Below are 22,089 nucleotides of genomic sequence, written 5' to 3'. Positions count from 1 at the left end.
AGCTTGAAGATCTGAAAGGAACACGTGCCACATTGTTTAGGTAAGATGACTAAAAGAAAAAATTAAAAAACTAGAACATAAAGAAATAGGAAATATACAACTTAGTTTTTATTTTTGCATACATATTTTCTCTAGGCTAACAAAGTGGCTGTTGAAATCAACATTTCATAAATATACTACTTCTAAAAAAGAAACTTGATTACAAGAAACTATGAGAAGATCGATATATATTTTATTAGGTAAGATAACTGCCTCTGTCTATATACTCTAGACAATCGTAATTGACCAACGACTTACAATCGCCGTCAAGAAAATGAAAAATAAATATTCCGTTATCTCTCTCTTTGTACCCCTACAATATTAGAGAAGTAGAACACTCCAGGGGAGAAATACTATCCAGCATCAATCCGTACAAAGGGTTCCGGTTGGCGGGCGCTAAATGTTTTATTACTAAATCAATCAGGTAAAAAACAACGAACAACTCCTGCCTGTCAAAACTAACTGGAATTAATAACCTCGTTAAACTAATTGCTTATATGACATTGCTTCATTCTTCCCTCTCTAGTTTTATCAAACCTAAGAAAGAAAATTTATCTTGAACAGCTCTTTAAAAATTTCCTATTAGAAAAAAAAAAAAAAGAAAATTCCTATTAGTAAGTATCCTACGACTAAAACTACAAAATATCCTTTATAGTAAAGCCCCTTTGAAATAAAGGCGAAAAATAGATCCACACGACAATGCATGCCTATATATACATATATAAGAGTAAATAAGGCATTACCTTTTATATCCATATCAGACAAGAAATGTGTTGATCATCATCAAATTTGGTTTTACCATACAGAATTTTTGACCAGTTATACAAATTAAATAAAATTAACTCTGTGAATAATTTGTTCTTTAAATCCCAGAAAAGAATCATTAGTAAAATTGCCTTTATATCATCTGAACCCCACCCCGTATTAATGATGAATAAATTACCGCAAGGAATTGACAATGAGAATATAAATGTTTACTAGAATGTTTTTATCAAACTACAGCTGCTAAAACTCTTTTGTTAGAAACTGTTTTTTAGAATGTATAGATACGTAACGTTGAAAAGATATAACATTATGTTCTATATGCATCTTCACTTTATAGATATTGTGTGGCTGCTCCAGGAAGAAGGCGCTGGCCGCCGAAACGCGCGTAGAGACCGAATTTTTATGCCACCTATCTTTTTTTATTGTTTGTCAATCTGCATACAATAATGTTGATGTTAAATATATATTGTGAATTTTTAATTGTGATTTGATACTCTACAAATGTATTTTTTAACTGTATGAATTGTTTAATAAAATTACGTTTTTTAGCTAGCTGTAGTTGATTTTCTATAATTTTTTACCATTAAGGTACTCTTATTCTTAAGTTGCCTAGGTTGTTAATTTTCATGCGTATCCATGTTTGTTACATCTCCGGTCTATCTGTGCAACCCAAGAAGCTCCGTTATTCACAGGCAGGGCTTTAAGTGGGATGAAAACACTGGGGGGCCTCTACAAGGGGTATGGCCTAAACAGTTTTACTATAAATGCTTTTCAGGCGATGTGGCCTTTATATAATTAAGGGTGTGGCTGCATAAGGACGTGGCTTTAAAACTGATCCCCTCCGCATACCACCCGACTAGTATTTCGGTGCCTCCCTGTGAGCTTTCTGTATTGGATCCAGACCTATTAAACAGCAACAGACATGCACCTAAAACAGGCTAAATGTATTAGCCTTGCAGGTGCTTGTTAACAGTATCAGATGAGTGCGTTACAATAATGTTTTTGTTGTAAGTAATTGGAGTTTAAATTGTTTCAGTTCTGAAGGTATGAGACTGGGAATAAAAAATGATGTCTGTGTGAAGGGGAGCAGTGTTGGGAGTGTTTGACACTCATGTTTCTCCTTCCCCGCCACTTCCCTCTGTAGTCTCTCATATACACGTATGCCTAAATTCTCCCCACATCTTTCTGAAATCCTTCAGCTGCATCTCTTGCACCTCATCTTTCCTGCACACTTTTTTCACTCCCCATCCCTTCCTACACACATGACGCACCGAATCAGCTGTACTGAGTGCATTTTCTTTTGCTGTCACCGGACAATATTTCAACAGCTGTGTACCTCCTTCTCACACTTTCTCAATTACAATTAACACACATTACCATTTCTCTGTACAATCTGCAGAGAGGCCAAGGAATGTATGTGCATGTATTCTGAACACTTTTGGTCCCCTGACGGGCACTGTGATAAACGTACACTGTCTTCTGCCTCCGCTCCAGGGCTTTCATTTGTGCACTGTTATGAACAGCCTCCTAAAACCTGAACATACCCAGGAACCTCGATGCAACTCAAAGCTTCCATTCACCCACAGATGCCTAGTTTTTCGTTTCACTTCTCAGCTTTTGCCTAATTGTTCAGATTTCATTGGTTCAATACTGCACTGAGCCCTGGAGTCCCCCTCACATTTGCCCTCACCACAGATCTCAAATACTTGTATAGGTCTCCCAATAGCACCTGCACGATTTCTCAATTTGAGAGTTTTGACACGTCTAACGTGGAAGGTGGTGTGGTCTAGTTATTTTTTTTTGTTTGCTCATCTTGCAGCATGTCTTTTAATCCTGGTTTCGACTCTAAAAAAATGGTGTGATTTTGGACAAATGACTATTATTCTCTACTTGGAAATGTAAAGATGTTTAATTCATGGTGAAAATGCTTGAGGACATGCAAGTTTGGAAGTCCCTTCACAACCATAAATTACTCTATTCCTACAGATTTCTCTCTGCTACCATCTACCACCCAGCTGCCTCACCCCAAGCACAGCTCGGTTCAATTTCAGTGTTGAACTGTACCCCCTTAATCATGGAGTGTGCCACACCCCTTGCATTTTTCTTGGCCAAAAACCTTGCCCTACAGGCAAACACCAGTGTAACCGCAAATGTGCTCTTAATTCCAAGGTAGACTCTCAAGGGAATCAAACCTTTATCCTGGAAACAAGATTTAGCCGAAATCTGGTCGCTCGTCCTGTCGAGACTAAATATAAGAAAACTCCCTACTCATAGTAATTTCCAAAGGACATCTAGTCCTCCCCAGAGCAGCTCCTTATGCAACTCTCAAGTTGGCCACAAGTGCAAAAACGTGTTGCCACTGGCACACACACCACCAGCTGTCAGTGCACGCTTCCACCATGCACACAAACCACCAGCCTACAGTGCACGCTTCCAGGCACACATACCACCAGCCGTCAGTGCACGGTTACTGACACATACACCACCAGCTGTCAGTGCATGCTTTGCCACCAGGCACACACACCACCAGCCGTAAGTGCACGCATTCACCAGGCATACACACCACTGGCCGTCAGTACACACTTTCACCAGACACAGACACCATCAGTCAGTGCATGCTTTCACCAGGCACAAACACAACCAGCCGTCAGTGCACGCTTTCACCGGGCACAAACACCACCAGCCGTCAGTGCACGCTTTCACCGAGCACAAACACCACCAGCCATCAGTGCACGCTTTCACCAGGCACACACATACCACCAGCCGTCAGATCATGCTTTCACCAGGCACACACACACACACCAGCCGTCGGTGCACGCTTTCATCAGGCACATACACACACACACACCACCAACCGTCAGTGCACGCTTTCACCAGGCACACACACACCACCAGCTGTCCGAGCACGCTTTCAACAGGCACACACCACTAGCCATCAGTGCACGCTTTCACCAGGCACATACAACACGAGCCATCAGTGCACGCTTCCACCAGGCACACACACACCACCAGCCATCAGTGCACGATTCCACAATGAACACACACCACCTGCCGTCAGAGCAGGTATCAGAGCGCTTTAAGTCAGCATGCTTATAACAAGCAAGACTAGCACTCTATATTACTGCCAACTTTGCTTCGCATAAGAAACAGCTAACCATTCACAAACAATGTTTATATACCAATTGCAAATACAAAAAAATTTATGCAAAGCATTGTCATTTACAATGCCAGTAACTCAAACTTTAATGCTGTGAGACCTATTGCTTTGTAAATGCTTGTTTAAACTGTTTTTGAATGCTTTTTTAAAGTTTTTAGAGACATTTTAGATGGCTCATTGATAATTTTATGCACTGACACCGTTAAAAATGTGTATCTCAATTGTGTGTTATTATTGTTGAGTATTAGGAGGAGTGGGTGTTCTATTTCATATTGGTACCCTAATATGGGTCCAGGGAACATCGTACTCTTTCCATACATCATCTCCCCTTCATCTCATATGAACGAGCCTTATAAGGACATAACTCCTAATAAGGACACCATATAAGGATTGACGCCTTTTATGTACTAAACGTTTTACCTAGTTCCATGCAGAGGGAGGGCTTTTCCCAAGTAATAATGCTAAGACGTCATCCTTAGCACATATGAATAATTTGAGGTCACTACCCAGGGGGTTTACTTCACCTCTATCTACGCACAAGGATTAATCCCATACATCATCCTCATACTAAACAATGGCTAACACACACACACAAGGACTGACCAGAGACGCTGAGGTTCCTGCATACAGTTGCTCCAGCTGACAGTGGTCTAAACATCCCTTGGGGGTGTCCAACTCGAGACCAGGACGAGGTCCCACACTCTCATTATTCAGGTAATGGGGTATGACTAAATCCTAGCAGGATTCTTGGCTCCTAGGCGTATTAGCTCTTTCGCACCTACTCACATGCTAAGTAGACTTGGGTACATCTAGATAGGCATCGTAAGAGTATGCACATTATTTTATAAATACATTTTATATTCATGTATATGTTCATATATTGCAAAAGGGTACAACTGTACTTTTCTTTTTATTCACTTTACTGCTGAACCTATATCTCTGCTACTGTGTAACAGTTGTAGCAGCACCTATATTTTACACTAGAAGAACAACGGCGCAATAAATTCTTATTGTAAACATGCTCAACTGTTTCTTCCGTGTATCACTCTGAGACCAAATGTGCAAGCATGAGTGACTGGGTGAAAAGTAGTATATTGTTTCCGCGAGTCTAAGGAATCAGGGTTTGTTATGTGCTGAGGTTGCCAAAAACTAAGCTCTCTAATAAAAGGAGATTCTAGTGGCACTGTGAGCTAGCTAATGCAAAACACGACTAACATACACGGTGGGGGTGCAAAGAATCAGTCTACCACCAGACCCTCAGTGTATGTTATCCAAAAGCGCAGGACCTGCAGGGGTACTATAGGAACTACACTACATCAGTAGTCAACTGGTGTTGTGCAACCAGGAATTTAAAGGATCGCTCCCAAAGTCTCTTGGGATTCATGGCACGACAATCTTCACAGGTCTTGGAATCGAAGCCTGGCTCCAGAAACCAGAGGCAAACAAGAATGGGGTCTGTCACAGGCATCTGTCTGACAGGAACCACAGGGTTAAAACCTCACAGGCTTTTAAGAGATATCCCTAGCACACTAGGAGAAAACGCTTCAAACAATTTTGACAAAATGTCGAAAAAGTCGTCCAAGAAGTGACCAGAGTCAACTCTCTCCAGATCTGAACTGATGGCGCGGAAATAAAAGAACAGATGTCAGTGCCCTTGGGTGGCACCTATACAGGCACCGCAAAACACTTCTGGCGCGTATGCCGCTAAACCGAACACCAACACCTATCAGTGTACAGAGTTCCTGCTCAAGATTTTACCAGATCCAGCTTGACACCTAAAGAATATTTTAAAGTAAGGAATCTGTCTATCAAATAGGAAAATCAACACATTAGATATTTTTCAAGTAGAGCAATGGAATTAGCCTTACTTATAACAATGAATGGTTAGTTCACCATTTAAATACACAGATGTACCAATCATATAAAAAATAAATAAATGACTTGAAAAGCAACTTACGTTGATGCCCAGCCCATTAATGGATTCTCCCAGCGTTCTCTTGCGTCAAACTCCATTTTCCATTTTTTGGTGTTATTCACACCAGCCTGCATGGCATTCCGAGTTGGAACAAAGATGTGAACTTTTCTGGTCTTGATGTGCTCTTCTGGGACACCGCTAAAAGAACTAATATCCTATTTAACGAAAAACAAGAAAAGATAAAGAAATTACAATATGTTGCGTTTGCGTGTGGTTCACGGTTATTAGCAATAATGTAAAGGACAGCGACATCTGAGCACTGTAAATATGTAAACCCTTTAACAATAATTAATGGTACACACAAATTTTAATAATCGTAAACTAAAGGATAATCTTGTCAACTCAAAATAAAGCAGATACGAGAGAACCCTTCATTGTATTCTGAAACACAGACTGCTGGAAATCATCCTACGTCTAACTAGCGCAAGAGCTCCAGAAAGCATTAGGGTTCCTGGGACAGACCGGCGTACGTCATTTCTTTGTAAAAAAAAAAATATATATAGTAGCCCCAAAAAGGCTGAGAACAGTATGGTACAGAAGGTGATCTCTATGTGAATTTGTAGATACAAATGCCAAGATCAGCTGTTCTGCACAGAGGAAAGGATGGGGCGCATTGATATTTAGTTCAGGTTCCAGACACTGTAAAATGTCTAGGTCGTTGGTATGAAGGTGCTGATAGACTGCACTTATAAACTCTGGGCGCTATAGTATATTATGACGTGCACTGGTCAGAGCAAGGAGCCCCCTGTTGCACCAGTGGGGGCGAGAAGTAAAGGAGTGTTATAATAAGGGATGAGGAGTAGGAGCTCTCTTATTGTCATGTAAAGGCTCTTCAGCACATTAGCAGAGATGGTGTCTGTATGGTATGGGGGTGGAACTATTTCATGGGCTGGTGGGTGCTACTCTCCGTCTCCACAAAAAAAAATAAGAGCACTCCCTCCCCTATCGGGTTCCAATGCTGCAGCAATGACTTTGATTGTATGATTATACAAATTAGTGTAATGGAAAAACTACATGTCATAAATGGCAGTCACTATCATCCATTGGCTGGCGAGTGTGGTGTGATCAATAAGAGAATGATAAAACAACCAATCAATATAGGGCTGAACGTTTGCCACACACTTCGCTCAGGTTAAATGAGCTCTTGCAGTCTAGTCAGACCTATAAAAAGGTCTGACTAGACTGCTATCAGTAGACCAATTGCCAATAATTTTAGAAAAATAGGTAATTTATCAGTACCAGTGAGAACATTAGGACCTTAACTCGCATCCAGATTGCATACAGGTCCAAAATTCTATCTAGGTACAAAAGAGAACATTTATCAACTTATTTATATTTTTATAGGAAGCAAGCATACCAACAAGTGCAGGAACCAACAACACTGATGAGAAAATGAGGAAAAAGTCACGCATTCCAAGCTAAGTTAATTGAAAATGCACAGCCCAATCTATAACTTTAAATCGTCATGATCATCTCCAAATCTATTAGTATTTAAATTAAATTGAACTGGAGTTCAACTAATGAACAGCTTATTATGATAAAACACCTGGCGTACGGCATGTTCTTAGAACTATATCAAATCAAAGATAGCTTTGTTCGATTTTACATTAAAATCATAAAAGCAGACAAAGTAATTACATCCAATAAAACAGTAACAATTGATATTTAAAAAGCTATATACAGTACATAATTCATGTATACCAGACACCCCTTTCTTCAAGGGTGGAAAAATAAAACAGCAGTCATAAAAACTATTAAAGATTACAGTCATACCATAGTAGATCTGCATCTAATCACATATTTCAGGTAGCTAGACACAGCGATAATAGTCATTTCATCAGACAAGGTCAGTAATTTAAATAATGCTGGTCTACATTGTCTAAGCTTCCAAGATTTAAGAAGAGGTAATAGATATCTTTTCCGCCCCCACTCATAAAATCTGCAGAACAAAACGCAGTGTATGATTGATTGAGTGGAAGAATCATCACACGGACAAGTTATTAATTGTGTCAACCAATCATTTGGGTTAGGAAAAGTTAACATCCTGAAAAAGGTTCCAGTTCTCAAGCGGGCTAAGAGCATTCTGCTATAACTTGTCGGATCTGGTGACAAATAGAGTTGTAGCCCAGAATTTTGCAACAGGAATTGATGATAAATAACAGAGGCCTTTTTTCCCTCAAGACACCAGCGTCGTTCTTCCAGATGGGCAAGACAAACTTCTTTCAATGCCTGTCTGGAGATCGAGGACGGTGTCTCAGGGGAATCATAAAATTCAGGGCGCCCGATATTTTTAAAGAATTCCTGAACATAGGAGAGCCACTGGATCTTTTTGGAGCCTTCAAGTTTGATACAATCTGCAATAATCGCCCTATTAAAAGCAGTTTCTGCTGTAGTCCAGATCTTGTGCCACAACAGCATGGGGCTGATTTTAATTAGATCTGAAATAAAGGGCAAGGCTAATTCTTTGTGACAGACATAGGTAGAGGTGGAACGGGGAACAGCGAGCAGGTAGAAGAGAAAACCATTTTCCTTTATTTTAATTTCATGGCAGTCTGCAACCTCCCATATGCCAGCTCTGTACACAGCCGTTGATACACATTTCGCCTTATATATGTCAATCAGGATTCGTACTGGCTGGTCCCCTAACTTATTTGCGAATTGCTTCAGAGCACCAATAGCCTGAGAAAAAGCTAGATTCCTCGTCGTGATTGCTGATCTCCAGGTACCCCTTTTGTTAAAAACAATCCCTAAATAGGAAAAAGTATCAGTTAAGCCGATCTTTCATTTTTCTAAATGAATGTTACAGGTAATATTTACCTTGTTCGAGCAGCACATAGTGAAGGTCTTTCCAATATTAATCCTAAGGCCCCTATCTCCCACGTATGCAGAGAAGCTGGTTAAGGCCTTCTGGAGGCCAGTTTGTGTTCGAGCCATAATAACCGCGTCGTCGGCATACAGAAAGATAGGGACACGCTCGCCTTCTATTTGTGGGTAATCCACCTCTGTTTAAATAGCTCTTTCAAAACGTTGAGGATGTTAAAATCAATTCCAAGATCTGCTAAGGTAGCCCACAGAATATCATGGTTCAAGCAGTCGAAGGCCGAACTGAGATCTACAAAGGTCATAAATAGATTTCCCCTCTTTGCTGCCGAGTATTTACCTATTACTAAGGCCAAATTTAGGCCTTGTTCGACAGTACCAAGGCCTGACCTAAAGCCGTACTGAAATTTTGAAAGGACGGCTTTCTCCTCAGCCCATGACTGGAGACGATTTAAAAGAATTCTGCCCGCAACCTTCATTAGCGAGTCAAGGAGGGAGATTGGCCTATAGCATTTTGGGTCGTTTCTGTCCCCCTTCTTAAATATGGGGACTACAATAGCTTCCTGCCAGGTAGTTGGAAAACCCTTGATGTTACAACTGTTTAATACGTTGGTCAGGAGCGGTGCCCCCAGGGCGACGTTTTCCTTATAGATGTCAATTGGGATATCGCCTGGTCCAGGGGCTTTGCTATTTGAGCTATCTGCCAATGCTGATTCCACCTCAGCTAAGGAGAAAACTACGTTAAGGGGAAATAAATCTAATGCATCAAATTCTGTAGTGCTCTTGACTCCCATCACTGGACTTGTTAGTCCAATACGAGTCTCTTGTTTATATAGCTCGGTGAAATGTTTAACCCAGAGAGTTTCATCAATAACAATCTCTACCTGGTCACAGTTCCTCTCCACAAAAAAAGGGGCATTGACTGCATTCCAGAATGCAGTAGTATCTTTTAATGCACTCGCTTTTATTAGGGCTTCCCAGGCAGACTGCTTCAAATTCTTCTTCTGTTTTTTTTTAAGGCATCCTTATAGGAGGCTCTGGCTACTCTGATGTCTAGCGGGTTTCTTGGGACTTTTTTTAAGGTCTGGATCAGATGAGAGTGTGCTTTTGTGCACTCTTGGTTAAACCATCCCTCTACTCTATTCTGTCCCCCTTTTCGTGCTGTACCAGTTAATTTGTTGCTAATATGGACTGAAATCTTGTCAAAGGCTGCAATAACCTTGGTGGGATTAGGGTTCTCCTCTAAACAGGTCATAAAATCATCTTTCTGTTCCACTACCAGGTTCTCTAAGAAGTTAATCGGATTTACCTTTCTCCATTTAATTGCATAACCATTGGTTCTAGCCAAGGAAATCCCATGTGTATAAATATTTTCCACTACATTAGTAGCTTTGCTACCTCTCTGCCCTATTTCAAAACTAGAACTAATTGGATAATGGTCACTAAGTGCAATGTGTTCTAAATTAAACGATAGTACACTGCGATGATAGTTAGTAGAGACCAATGTATAGTCTATAATAGACCGAGACCCCCGTCCAAAAAAGGTGGGTTCAAAGTCGATCGGAGGAACACAAAATTCATTTGCAAAGCCCAGGTCCCACTCAAATAGTATATGATTTAATAAATTTCCGAGTACGGAATGCTCGAAATGAGTACAGGGGTCACCCCTAAGATTCACCATACCACATATCTCCGTGTCGCTGTGCATGCATAAATGGCAATTAAAATCCCCTGTCAAGATGATAAAATATTCTTTCTGATCAGATCCCAATCCCCTTCGCATTACGTCATTTAATTCCTCTAAAGCCCTAGGTAAGGTGGCCTTAGGGATATTATTATAAAAGTTAATCAGGAGGATAGGGTGGTTTTCGCCTGACCTTAATGAGAGGAGTTGGTAGTACTGAACTCCCCCGTTGGGTAAGCATTTAGTGGTTATGTTGCTTTTGTTGGATATAAACGTACATAACCCGCAGAACATCTCCCTCTGTAATTAGGTTGCGCTGCAAGGAAGTATGTGCGAAACCCCACCATATGTATCTCAGCCTTCTCCCAACATTCCTGCAAGCAATTTACTTCAAACTTATCTATAAGTTCCAGGAAGGTTGGGTCCCTTATTTTGTTTGAAAGGCCATCTATATTCCACGATAATAACCCTATCCTAACCCTTTAGGCACGCCGTGCTGGTCCTATGTCCCGCGTGGTGGGATTCAAAGTGTGACCTGGGCTAGATAAAAAAGCTAAACTGACTTCGACATCCCTTATAATCTCAGCAGGAGACATACTACGTGCTGGGCTATCTATCCTGGATGGCTCAATTGAGGTTTTAGCTTGTAAGCTTAACCGTGGTTTTTCGTTTACTATGGGGCAAGGAGGGTTGGAGGGTACTACTTGTTCCGTAACCTTGCCCAGGGGGCCCGGGGCCAGTCAGTCAACCATCTCCAAACAATCAAATCTATTGGTGGTCTGTATACCTCTCTAAAGACTCGCTCTCTATTATAACCAAAGTTGCCATTCCAATCCCCCCAGTCACGTCTACCTACTCTACGCCAGTTTCCCTCATAAGCATCATAGGCATCATAGTCACGGCCAGAACACCAACTAGGGGGGTAGAAAAAAGAGAGACGTTTAGTCTCAATCCCTTCATTTCCACCATGCACATCCCAAGAACATATGTGATCTACCATATAAGGATCCTCAAAGTTTATCACAATGCAGTCACCCAGGGTTGTTTTCATTTCCTTCCCTATCCAATGTACCCTACGGACCGTTAAGATCCTACTAGAGTGATTTGGCGGGGGCGGTCTATTGATATTTAACCAGTGTATGACCTTATTTTTCAATGACCAGTTCAATTCTTCCGTGTGGTCATTCAACTCAGGAACCCCCGTCATCACTACCACATAAGGGGCTGACTCAGGTGGTAAGTTTACAATGGATCTACCAAAACCTCCTCCCCCATACCATGCTTTGGTAGGAAGTGGAGGCAAACCCCCATTTGTTTTCGCTTCCTGGCATGGGGGATTAGTAGTATTCTTGGAATTAGTTCTCTTATTGTTATCTGTGGTTGCAGAGGTCTTAGGTTTTGACTGCAACTCTGGGGTAGATATAATTTTAGTATTTGCGGGGGTCCTCCCCGAATTTTTACTTTGTGGCTTGGGTGGTTGTTTAACTTTAGTGACCGTTCTGTTAGGTATCGTTTTCGAAGTTCCGTTTTTGGTAAGAACACATAATTCAGATAACAAATTCTCTACACGGAACAGTCTATCCTCTAAAGGGGAAAAATGGGATTTAAGAAGCTTATCTATGTTAGTTAAAAGTCGCACCTCAACTTAGTCAGTATCGCTATCGGCCACGAGGATGGCAGAGACCTCAAGGCTCATTGACCTTGCATCCCCGTTTATCAGATCAATTTCAGGGTGTGACTGGCCTGAAGGTGCTAAATGATCGGATTCCTCTCTGGTGTTAACTGGTACTTTATGTATAGCAGCAGCTTTTTCTATATTCTTTTTTTTTGTTTTTTTCTTTGGTATAGCGCCCTTCCGCCTCCCCCTGGACTGGCCAGTGGCATAACTTTTAGTGGATAGGTTCAGGCTGAGGTCCGGGTTTTTTTCCAGGGCAAGGCTTAGCTGTGAATCAGTTAAAAACTGAGATGCAGATAAGTCTACCTCGGTCGGTACAGTATGAATTTCTGGTGCACGGGGCCTCTGTCCTTAGCCCTATCCGGAGTTTTTGCGGCTGAGATGAGACCCATGGAGGATCTTCTTGCTAGGGCAGGATCTTGTGAGACTCTGTGCTCCAACTAGGTTATCTCTTGATCGATAAAAGAGTTTGCCCTTAATATAAAGTTGTCTATTGGGCCTGTGACTTACCCCCCACCCCCTGCTGCAGTTTTGCTCCGTGTGCCTCGGGTAGACATTGTAATGGGTGAACCCGGGGTATATGTACGTCTGTAGTACAAGGAAATAAAGGGCAGGTAGTTTACTCAAAGAAAATAAAAACTTACAAGTTAGAGAAAATCGGAGGTTAGAGAAAGGGCCCAGTCCAGTCTCTATAGAACTATATCAGTTGTCAGGGCTATTTCTTGTTGATATGCACTAACATTCTGAATGTAACCATACAGCTCCACGGAATTTAGTGGCTGCCAATCTGTGTTTAGTTCAATGGGCTGATCTAGCACTGTGAAACTATTGAATTCGATGGTACTAGCCCTTAACAGAAATTAAAAACATAAGTCCCCATTTGTAGCGAATTATGAGCCCTGACAATAACTGCTTCACCAAAAAATTGCTGAACTTTTACCAGCAGTATTTTGCAACGTGCGTTCTCTGAGAAACGACGGCACAGAAACTGTAGCAGACAGAGAAAGGATCGTGGTACAGACGGTCTTTACGTCAGCATTACCAATATAAACTGTTGGTAACATCAGATCGACCAGATTAGAGTATTAAAAGTTGACAGAAAAGTGGGGAGGTTGAAGAACTGACAACAGACACTAGGATTGCTCTATGCAAGATTTTTTCAACTAGATTTTTCAATGAAATGAAATACCAGTATTTGTAAAGCGCACAGCTACCTCTGAAGTGGTGTCCCGGCGCTGGGGGCCATCGGGAAGATTAAGCGAGCTATTGCTCAAGGTCACATGGTGCTGGACTAACCTGCCGCCGGCGATTGAACCGTGAACCCCGTAGTCCGGAGTCAGGCACCCTGGCTGCTACGCCACACCTCTTCCACTCATTAAAGGTTTACATGTGTGTTTAAAAAAAAAACGCCTAAAGGAAAGGGGGGGCGCTCGCCCCCCCCCCATATGGCTGGGCCCGGCTTCCCCCCTCCCCCGAATCCTCGGTGGTGAGGCGTGGACACCCCCATTTGGTGTTGCGTCCTGATGACGCGGCCGGGGGGCGCCTCCTCACCGATAGGTGGAAGCTCACCGTTCACGCAAAAGCAATAAAAGTGCTTCCGGGTCTAGGGAAGGGCCCAGGGGAGGCGGGTCAGCGAGAGCTGGTCAGCCCCCCAAGGTTGGTTAGAGAATAAAAGGCCTGGAGAGCGCGGGATGCGCCCTCTTGCACCCGTGCTCTCCACGCCCGCTACGTGCCCCTCAGCGAGGGGCTGAATAATTTGTTTTCTTTCTTTTTCAGGTCGGCGTTTCGTTTCGCGCTTCTGACGACGGAGAGCGGCCCATTTCGACGGCCCCAGCGCGGCGTTGAAAGATTTTTTCCCGTTGGATTGGACAACTGGCACTCACCGGACACGCGCTCCGCTCACGACAAAACGTAAGGCATCGGGAGCCAGTCGGGGAGAGGCCCGCGCTATTATGGGAGTTTGGCAATAACGGGGACAAGGACTGTCGGGCATAAAGAGCTGAGCCTTGCTCGAACGCTCGTTGGTGTGTTTTTTGTCCATTTTAAAGCGCTCGTTTTGCGTGGGGGGGAGACAGAGGAAAAAACATTCTGTTTTTCCCTGTTTTTAAGGATTTAGGGAAGGCTGCTGGTCTGATGCTGCTAGTACCAGCCCAAACTCATTACTGCATGTGAGGGGGCGGAGGGAGCTGAATGCTTTTTGCTGTGCGACGCTAGTTTGAATCTTGGCAAGAACAAATAATCTTGAAGGGGGTTAGTACACGGGTGGGAGACCAGTCTTTAACGCTCCTTGGTAGTTTGTCCTGCAACTCAAAACACAGTACGCTAGTGGAATAGGATTAAACAGTGTGCAAGACAAAGGCATAGGTTTCACAGCCACAAGTTTCAATATCGCAAGGAGCCATTACTGTGTTTTAACGTCCTTTTTCATCGTAGGCCTGCATTCGGGGGGCACTGCTGATGGAGCTGCCGGTGAAGGGCAAGGGGGACATCGTGATCCGAGGACTCGGGCAGGCCTGCATTTCACTGCTTCTGTTGGGCCACCGGGCTAGAGTGCACTCGCCCAAGCACCCAGGCTAGTTGGTGTGTTGCGGTCACAGTTGCGTGGTGCTAACGGCCAGCCTGAGAGCCTCCTACTTTGATACATGTACAAGGCACATCGTGCCCATAGGTGTGATTTTGGTTTTCAGTGTAGGTTGTTGGCCAAGCGAAAGAAAGTGATGTCTAGTGTTCGCAGCGCTAAGCGCTCCTGCATGGAGCTCATGTTTCAGGGCATGATGCGCAGAATGTCAGCTATGAACAGGAAATTGGGGAAGGTTGATCAGTTGGGGGAAGAACGTTGCGGAGATAAATCAGAGGTTCGATAGTCAAGCAGAACCATCGGGGAGACCCAAATGAGTAATAGTGCCCCCCTCAACCCAGGGGGGGGAACTGGATGAGGGGCCCAAAAGGGGCAGAGCCAAGCAGAGTTATGGTCGGGCCCCCAAGTCACGGGTAGTAGGGGGGTCCCCTGTGTCAGCCCCCGACAGAGTACCCACACCTCTTGCAGCACCCATGCTTATTCCACCAACCCCGGCAAATGTGCCTGAGGCAACAGCTCCGGCCACGCCACTGACACCCCCTAATTTAACGCCAACGGCGGTCCCGGCGGTGTTTACAGAGGTACCAGTAGGGAACCCGGTAGGGCAGGTGCCCCATGAGCTGCGGCACAGATAGTGGCAGTACTCCCCTGGCTGGTAATTGGGGGGGGGGGGGGGGGGGGGGGGAATAACCTTCCTCGGGCGATCCCTCCGCAGAAGCACAAAAAATGGTTGAAAAAATCTTAATGGCCAGAAGTGGCGGTAGCGTGCCAAACATACCGTTTTCTCCTCAAATAGGTACGGGCAGCGTTGCAGGGACAGACAAGAGTGTTGAACTAACGCGAGTTGCAGAAAATGATAAGGAGGTAGCTTTGCCGTTGCTGGGGGAAGGGACAATACCCTCCAGGAGGGAAAGCCTAGCCCAGATTGTTTCACAATGGGTGAATCAGTTTATTTGGGCGAATAAATTTGTGAATATATTTTCATTGCTGGTTGATAACAAGGAGATGGAGTATGCCAAGTCACAGAAGGAATGGATGTTGCCCAGCGAATGGCGGGCACAGTTGATTAAGTTCAGGGTGGAAGAGACACTAATTAATTGGGTCAGAGCCTTTACTGTATTTATGGCAATCACGGCTGAACATTCCCCTAACTTGCAGGCAGAGATGGCTTGTTACCAGAGTAGAATTACAATGTTCAGTGACAAACATGGAGGAGATGGGTGGAAGGAGTACGACATAGCCTTCAGGAAAGCTAAAGAGTTCGACCACTCATTATCCTGGGATAAGGTTGATTCCATTTCTTGGCATGGTCAGTTTTTAGGCGGGCAGACAGCGGATGCAGGCACAAGCTGGGGCAGAGTTTATCCCTCCAAACCCCAGCAGCCCTTTCGGCCAGCGCAGGGGGGTGACACGGTTGGGAGGGCCAGAGGAGGTGGGGACCGCAAAGGCGTGTGTTGGGACTTGTCACCCCGAGTGGGATGGGTATGCTCAGACGTGAGTCCCATGCACTCCACACCACTGGATTCAAGCAAGTCGGGCTGAAGACGGCTGGAATGCCAGAAACCGGTCCTCGGAAGCTTGTTTCCGGTCCAGGGGAGGCATGGCTTGGCAGTTCGGCCTGGACTGTTCCCATGAGGCACAGGGTCAGACTGATTTGCATATGGCCATGTCTGAACTGGGGTGGTGTGGAGTGCAAAAAAACGATTGATTTAGGCCCAGATCTCTGTACTGGGGTGAATGTATGACATTGTTTTGCATTCTGTCCATCAACTGTGGTTTTTGCATTTGTCACCCCAAGTGGGATGGGTATGCTCAGACGAGAGTCCCATGCACTCCACACCACTGGATACAAGCAAGCCGGGCTGACGACAGCTGGAATGCCAGAAACCGGTCCTCGGAAGCTTGTTTCCGGTCCAGGGAAGGCATGGCTTGGCAGTTCGGGCTGGAATGTTCCCATGAGGCACAGGGTCAGACTGATTTGCATATGGCCATGTCTGAACTGGGGTGGTGTGGAGTGCAAAAAAACGATGGATTTAGGCCCAGATCTCTGTACTGGGGTGAATGTATGACATTGTTCTGCATTCTGTCCATCAACTGTGGTTTTTGCATTCGTTTTTGTAGGATAGCAGGCCCCTTTCACGGAATCCCAGTTCCTAATTTTGTTTGCTCCCCCCCTCGGGGTGGTCCCAAAGAAAGAGAAGGGGGAATACAGACTCATCTACAACCTCTCAGCACCTAGGGGCGCATCATTAAATGATGCTATTGATGAAGGCATTTGTAGTGTGAAGTATGCCTCTTTTGACCAAGCAGTGGATATGTTGAGGTCACTTGGGCCGGGAGCATTGATGGCTAAATCGGACATCGAATCCGCTTTTCGGCTGCTGCCAGTACACCCCCTAGATCAACACTTGCTAGGTTTTTCTTTCCAAGGCAAATTCTACATGGATAGGTGCATGCCTATGGGTTGTTCTGTTTCATGTGCGTACTTTGAGACATTCAGTTCTTTCCTAGAATGGGTTTGGAGGATATCAATCGGGCACCATCAGGTCATGCACTATCTGGATGACTTTCTTTTTCTTGGCACAGCGGGTTCACAGTAGTGTGCGTGGGCATTGCAGGAATTTTGCGTGCTCATGCGGGCTTTTGGCGTCCCGCTGGCACATGGAAAAACGGTGGGGCCAGCAACGTGCTTGTAATTTGTAGGCATTGAACTGGACTCAGTAGAGGGTTGTTTCAGGTTGCCCATGGAAAAGATCACTGGATTTAGAACAGCCCTCCAACAATGTTTGGCTAAGGAGAAGGTGACGCTACAACAATTGCAGCAGGTAGTAGGGCAGTTGAATTTCGCACTGAGGGTGATACCTATGGCACGCCCTTTTTCCCGCTCAATCCCGCAGGCCATGAAGGGCCTGCGGGAAAAGCACCATTGTGCTAGATTGTCAGTGGAGGTTGCCAGGACATGCGGATATGGATGGCATTTCTGGAGGATTTCAACGGCAGAGTAGTGTGGTGCGGCCCCTCCACTTCCTCGGCGGGGTTAGGTCTTTGGACCGACGCTGCAGGCAGTGTGGGATTTGGTGCCATACTTGGAAACAAGTGTGTGGCGCAACGGTGGCCGGATTGGTGGGAAGAGAGCGGTTTGACAGCGAATATCGGATTTTTGGAACTATTTCCGATATGGGTTGCATTAATGGTCTGGCCTGACAACCTGCGCAATCAATCTGTGATCTTCTGGTCAGACAACATGACCGTGGTTGAATGTATCAATCAACAGGCTGCCCGTTGTAAGTTTATACTCCACCTCATGAAGGAGATTGTGTTGAGTTGTTTGAAATTGAATGTGCAGTTTAGGGCCAAACACGTCCCCGGAGTTTTGAATAACGCAGCTGATGCACTCTCTCGCTTTAAGATGCAGGTATTCAGGGAACATCTACCAACTGCAGAGTCTACACCGGCACACTTCCCAACAACACTTTCGCAAATTGGTGCCCCAATTTACAGGACCTCGTGGCAGCCAGCTTAGCGCCCAGGACCAGGACGGCATACGAAGGGGCGTTTATGTCTTATTGCTGTTTTTTGGGGCAGGACCGGGAGGAAAAATGGGACCAAGACGTCAATTTTACCTGGTACAAGGACACATTGCACAAAGAGGGGCCCTCAGCGGCGACAGCTAGCAGACACAAGGCGGTTGTATTTTTCTTTGCGTAGCTATAAGGTGCCAGGGATCCCACAAACAGTTTCATTGTGCGGAAGGTATTGAGGGGGTGGCGGCGCCTACAAGCGGGTACCGCTGACTGCAGACAACCAATAGGTTTGGAGCGGCTGGCAACATTATTGGATGCCTTGTCTGACACTTTTAGCTCCCCAGGGGAGGTACTCCTATTTAAAGCCGCATTTTCATTGGCCTTTTATGGGGCATTAAGGGTAAGCGAACTGGTGGCTAACAACAAATTAGACATATTAGGTGGTCTCCAGCTCGACGACACAAAGATAAGGGGCGAGACAATGTGTGTATCCATAAGGAAATCAAAAACTGATCAGGAGGCCCGGGGGATAGCCTGGTACTACACCGGGCACGTATTAACCCTTGATGCCCAGTGTCTCATGTAGAAGCATTCATAAGGCAACGAGCAAGCGCTGCAGTAGGATCATTGTTGATTCACGCAGACAGTACCCCATTGACCAGTTTTCAGTTCAAAAGAGTCCTGGCAATAGCAATCAGCAAGGCCGGTTTAAATCCCAGGGATTTTGGCACACACTCATTCAGAATAGGAGCGGCCACTGAAGCAACAGCCAGAGGGTTGCATGCCAACAGTGTGATGAGGATTGGGAGATAGTCTTCCAACTGCTATAAATGTTATGTGCGGCTGCACATGTTGTAGAGTACAACTACATCACCCAGACACCTGTCTTCTTGTTCTGCTTATGTTTTAGTTTCTCGAGCCTGTGACGCAGGGCGGGAACTGATATGGGGCCATCGACAGCATCCTTCAACAGCACGGCGAACACAAGACAGAGAGAGGACACATGTAGTTTGGGTTGTTGGTCATTCATATGTTAAACGTGCTAAACCAGTTTTTCTTTCAGGCGAATGTAGACGGAGGGCGGAGCAGAGGGGTTTCAGGGTCTCCTTTCATGGTAGGGGGGGGACTGCCTTAATCAGCGTAGGGGGTTCTTTTCAGAGTTACTGGACAAACAAACCCCGCCGCCCTCAGTGGTTATCCTACACCTGGGTGGGAACGACTTGGTAAAACTGGGCAGGAGGATCCTGTTGGAAGAGATTATCTCAGTAGCAGGTTGGCTGGCGAAGCTGTGTCTGGGTTGCATCATAGTGTGGTCGCAGCTGATACCGAGGCTGCAGTGGAGGAGGGGGGAGGGGGACTTTGTTAGGACGTTGAATCACTTGGTAAAGAGGATCAACAACAAGATAGAGAAATTGTTCCGAACACCTCAACTGCAGACTATTCCACATGGGTGCATCTGGGGGGGACCAATTTTACTTGCAGGATGGGGTCCACTTGACTGAGGCAGGCAATAAGTTACTAACAAAGAATATTTTGGCATAGTTAGAAGGTTTTGTGAGGTAGGTATGACCTTTCAGAGTAGGAGTTGTGTTGGGGGGGGCCAGATAGTCGGTCAACTATGCTGGCCTGTGGCGGTGAGCAGCAATTTAAGGTCCTTAGGGGGCGTCACCATTCTCGAATGGGGGCGTCACCATTCTCGAATGGGGTCGCCCAGGGGGAGAGGCCAATGGGCTCTCCTAGAACTTTAGGGGCAGGATATCCGCTTGATTGGAAGGGTGCGGGGGAGGGAGTCACGCTTTCCTTGGGCTGTTAGCCACCCCACACGTACACTAAGACGTCATCAAATGGCGCAGATTGAAAGGGCCCTCCTTTTTGGTTTAATGAAGTTCACGGAGCGTACGGGGTAACCAGGAGAGGAACGTACTCTCCCGGTAACCGGGCCCTGTCGCGCATGCGCACTCATACGTGAGGGTGTAGCTGGATAATAAGGATCTGACACCGGATAGCGACCTTGCCGTAGCCCCAAAAATTTTAGAATGCAAAATTCATACGTAGGATGTTAGATTCGGTTAGGAAACACGCTGTATTAGACATCTGTTAAGGTTAGCCATTTCATAACTGTCTACCTTACCTTACTGTACATCTAATGTCAGAATTTTGCATATCAATGCTTGTGTAAATGTTTTATTTCAATTTTTTTTATTTGTTTTCATATTTTAATAAATACAGCCGGGGGGGGGGGTCGTGAGACCCCCTGCCTTCCAAAGAAAACTCTTTGCATGTTTAATTACTGTAAAGGTTAATGTGGTGGTGCACAGGACAGGGAGGGGGTAGCCGGTAGTCCCAGACCATATGATATGCACCAACTTCAACCAGACATATGCCACTAGCACCTGTAGTTGGCATCAAACATGAACAAATTCCTGTTCAGCACTACTACCTGTCCAGGGATAGGCCAAGTCTAAAAACCACTACAAATATCAAATTCTGGTATTGTAGCGCACTCTATAAATAAATGCCTTCAGTCTCAGTTTGCGGCAAAATTCTACGGAGAGAGTGTTTCCTCCTCTGACATGACACTCTCCTTTTCCGAAGACCATATCAAAAATTTAATTTCGGGACCTTCTCCGTTCTCCTCAATCAAACTTAGCACAACAACAAAACGAAACCATGGGAAATGAGAACACAAAGAACTCAGTACAAGACTTAAGTCCCACTTCTATTGTAAACATATCAAACAAAGAATTAACCTCACACGAAAAATCTGTCTTAGAATTAGGCCTGAAGTTTGAGCCAACAACCAACACTGATTTAACCAATTTAAAAATAGAAGTCTTAGAATTTTGCCGCAAACTGAGACTGAAGGCAATTTTCCACAACAGAGAAGATACCAGAGTAATGGAACCCTCGAACCTTTCTAACAAATCCACATTCATTCCTCCAACGTATACAATACCAAAGGAAATAATAGCCTTTGAACAGACAGTTCTTTCCTCCATCACACAGTTGGGCCAACAAAAGATGTTTCTGAAGAGGAACATCACCAGAGAACAACAAATAGCGCTAAACAATCTTCGCAATGATGAATCGATAGTGGTGAAACCCGCTGACATGGGGGGGCGTATTGGTGATCTGGGCTAGGGACAAATACATTGCAGAAGCCAACAGTCAAATCAAAAATACTGAGTGGTATAGAGAACTAAAAGAAGATCCAACTCCACAAATAAAAGCAGAAATTCAGATCAAACTTAAAGAGGGATGTGACAAAGGTATACTAGGAATTAAAGAATTTGAATATCTACACAAAAAAAGTCCACGCATTCCAGTCATTTATTTTCTACCGAAAATACATAAGAACTTGACTGAGCCACCCGGAAGACCCATTGACTCCGGGTGTGACTCATTATTAGAACCACTGGCCAAATATGTGGATGTTTTTTTAAAACCCTTCATGCCTGAAGTGGCATCATACCTCAAAGATACCATGGACTTTATCAATAGAGTCGAAGGGGTTCCATTTGATGAAAGTCATGAACTCATGGTATCCTTTGAGGTCACCTCCCTATATACTCAAATCCCACAAGAGGAAGGACTAGAAGCAATGGAATACTATTTGGATACACGACCCAGACCACAAAGAGTCCCCACTGACTTTATCATTGACCTAGCGAGGATAGCCCTCAAAAGAAACTATTTCCGGTTCATGGACGCGTTCTACGTGCAGGTGAAGGGGACCGCCAAGGGGTGTCCTTATGCCCCGGAAATGGCGGTCCTCTTGTATGAGGAGCGCTTCATTTACCGGAACAACCCATACAGACAAAACAACAAAACATAACAACATGGTATCGCTTCATAGATGATATCTGGTGTCA

General features: G+C 44.6%; 1 protein-coding gene across 1 annotated transcript in view; it reads right to left on the bottom strand.

Moving 5' to 3' along the window:
• Positions 1-22,089, bottom strand: part of NDUFS4 (NADH:ubiquinone oxidoreductase subunit S4) — a 333,599-nt gene that overhangs the window by 160,613 nt on the left and 150,897 nt on the right. The window contains exon 3 of the mRNA XM_086960625.1: positions 5,919-6,091. Coding sequence (XP_086816751.1) covers positions 5,919-6,091 — 173 coding nt within the window. The remainder of the gene's footprint in view (positions 1-5,918; positions 6,092-22,089) is intronic.

This window comes from Lissotriton vulgaris, chromosome 3_1 (assembly GCF_964263255.1).
Source record: "Lissotriton vulgaris chromosome 3_1, aLisVul1.2, whole genome shotgun sequence".
Taxonomy (NCBI): Eukaryota; Metazoa; Chordata; class Amphibia; order Caudata; family Salamandridae; genus Lissotriton; species Lissotriton vulgaris.
The sequence above is the reverse complement of the archived record's forward strand: the minus strand, read 5'-3'. Positions and strand labels throughout refer to the sequence as shown.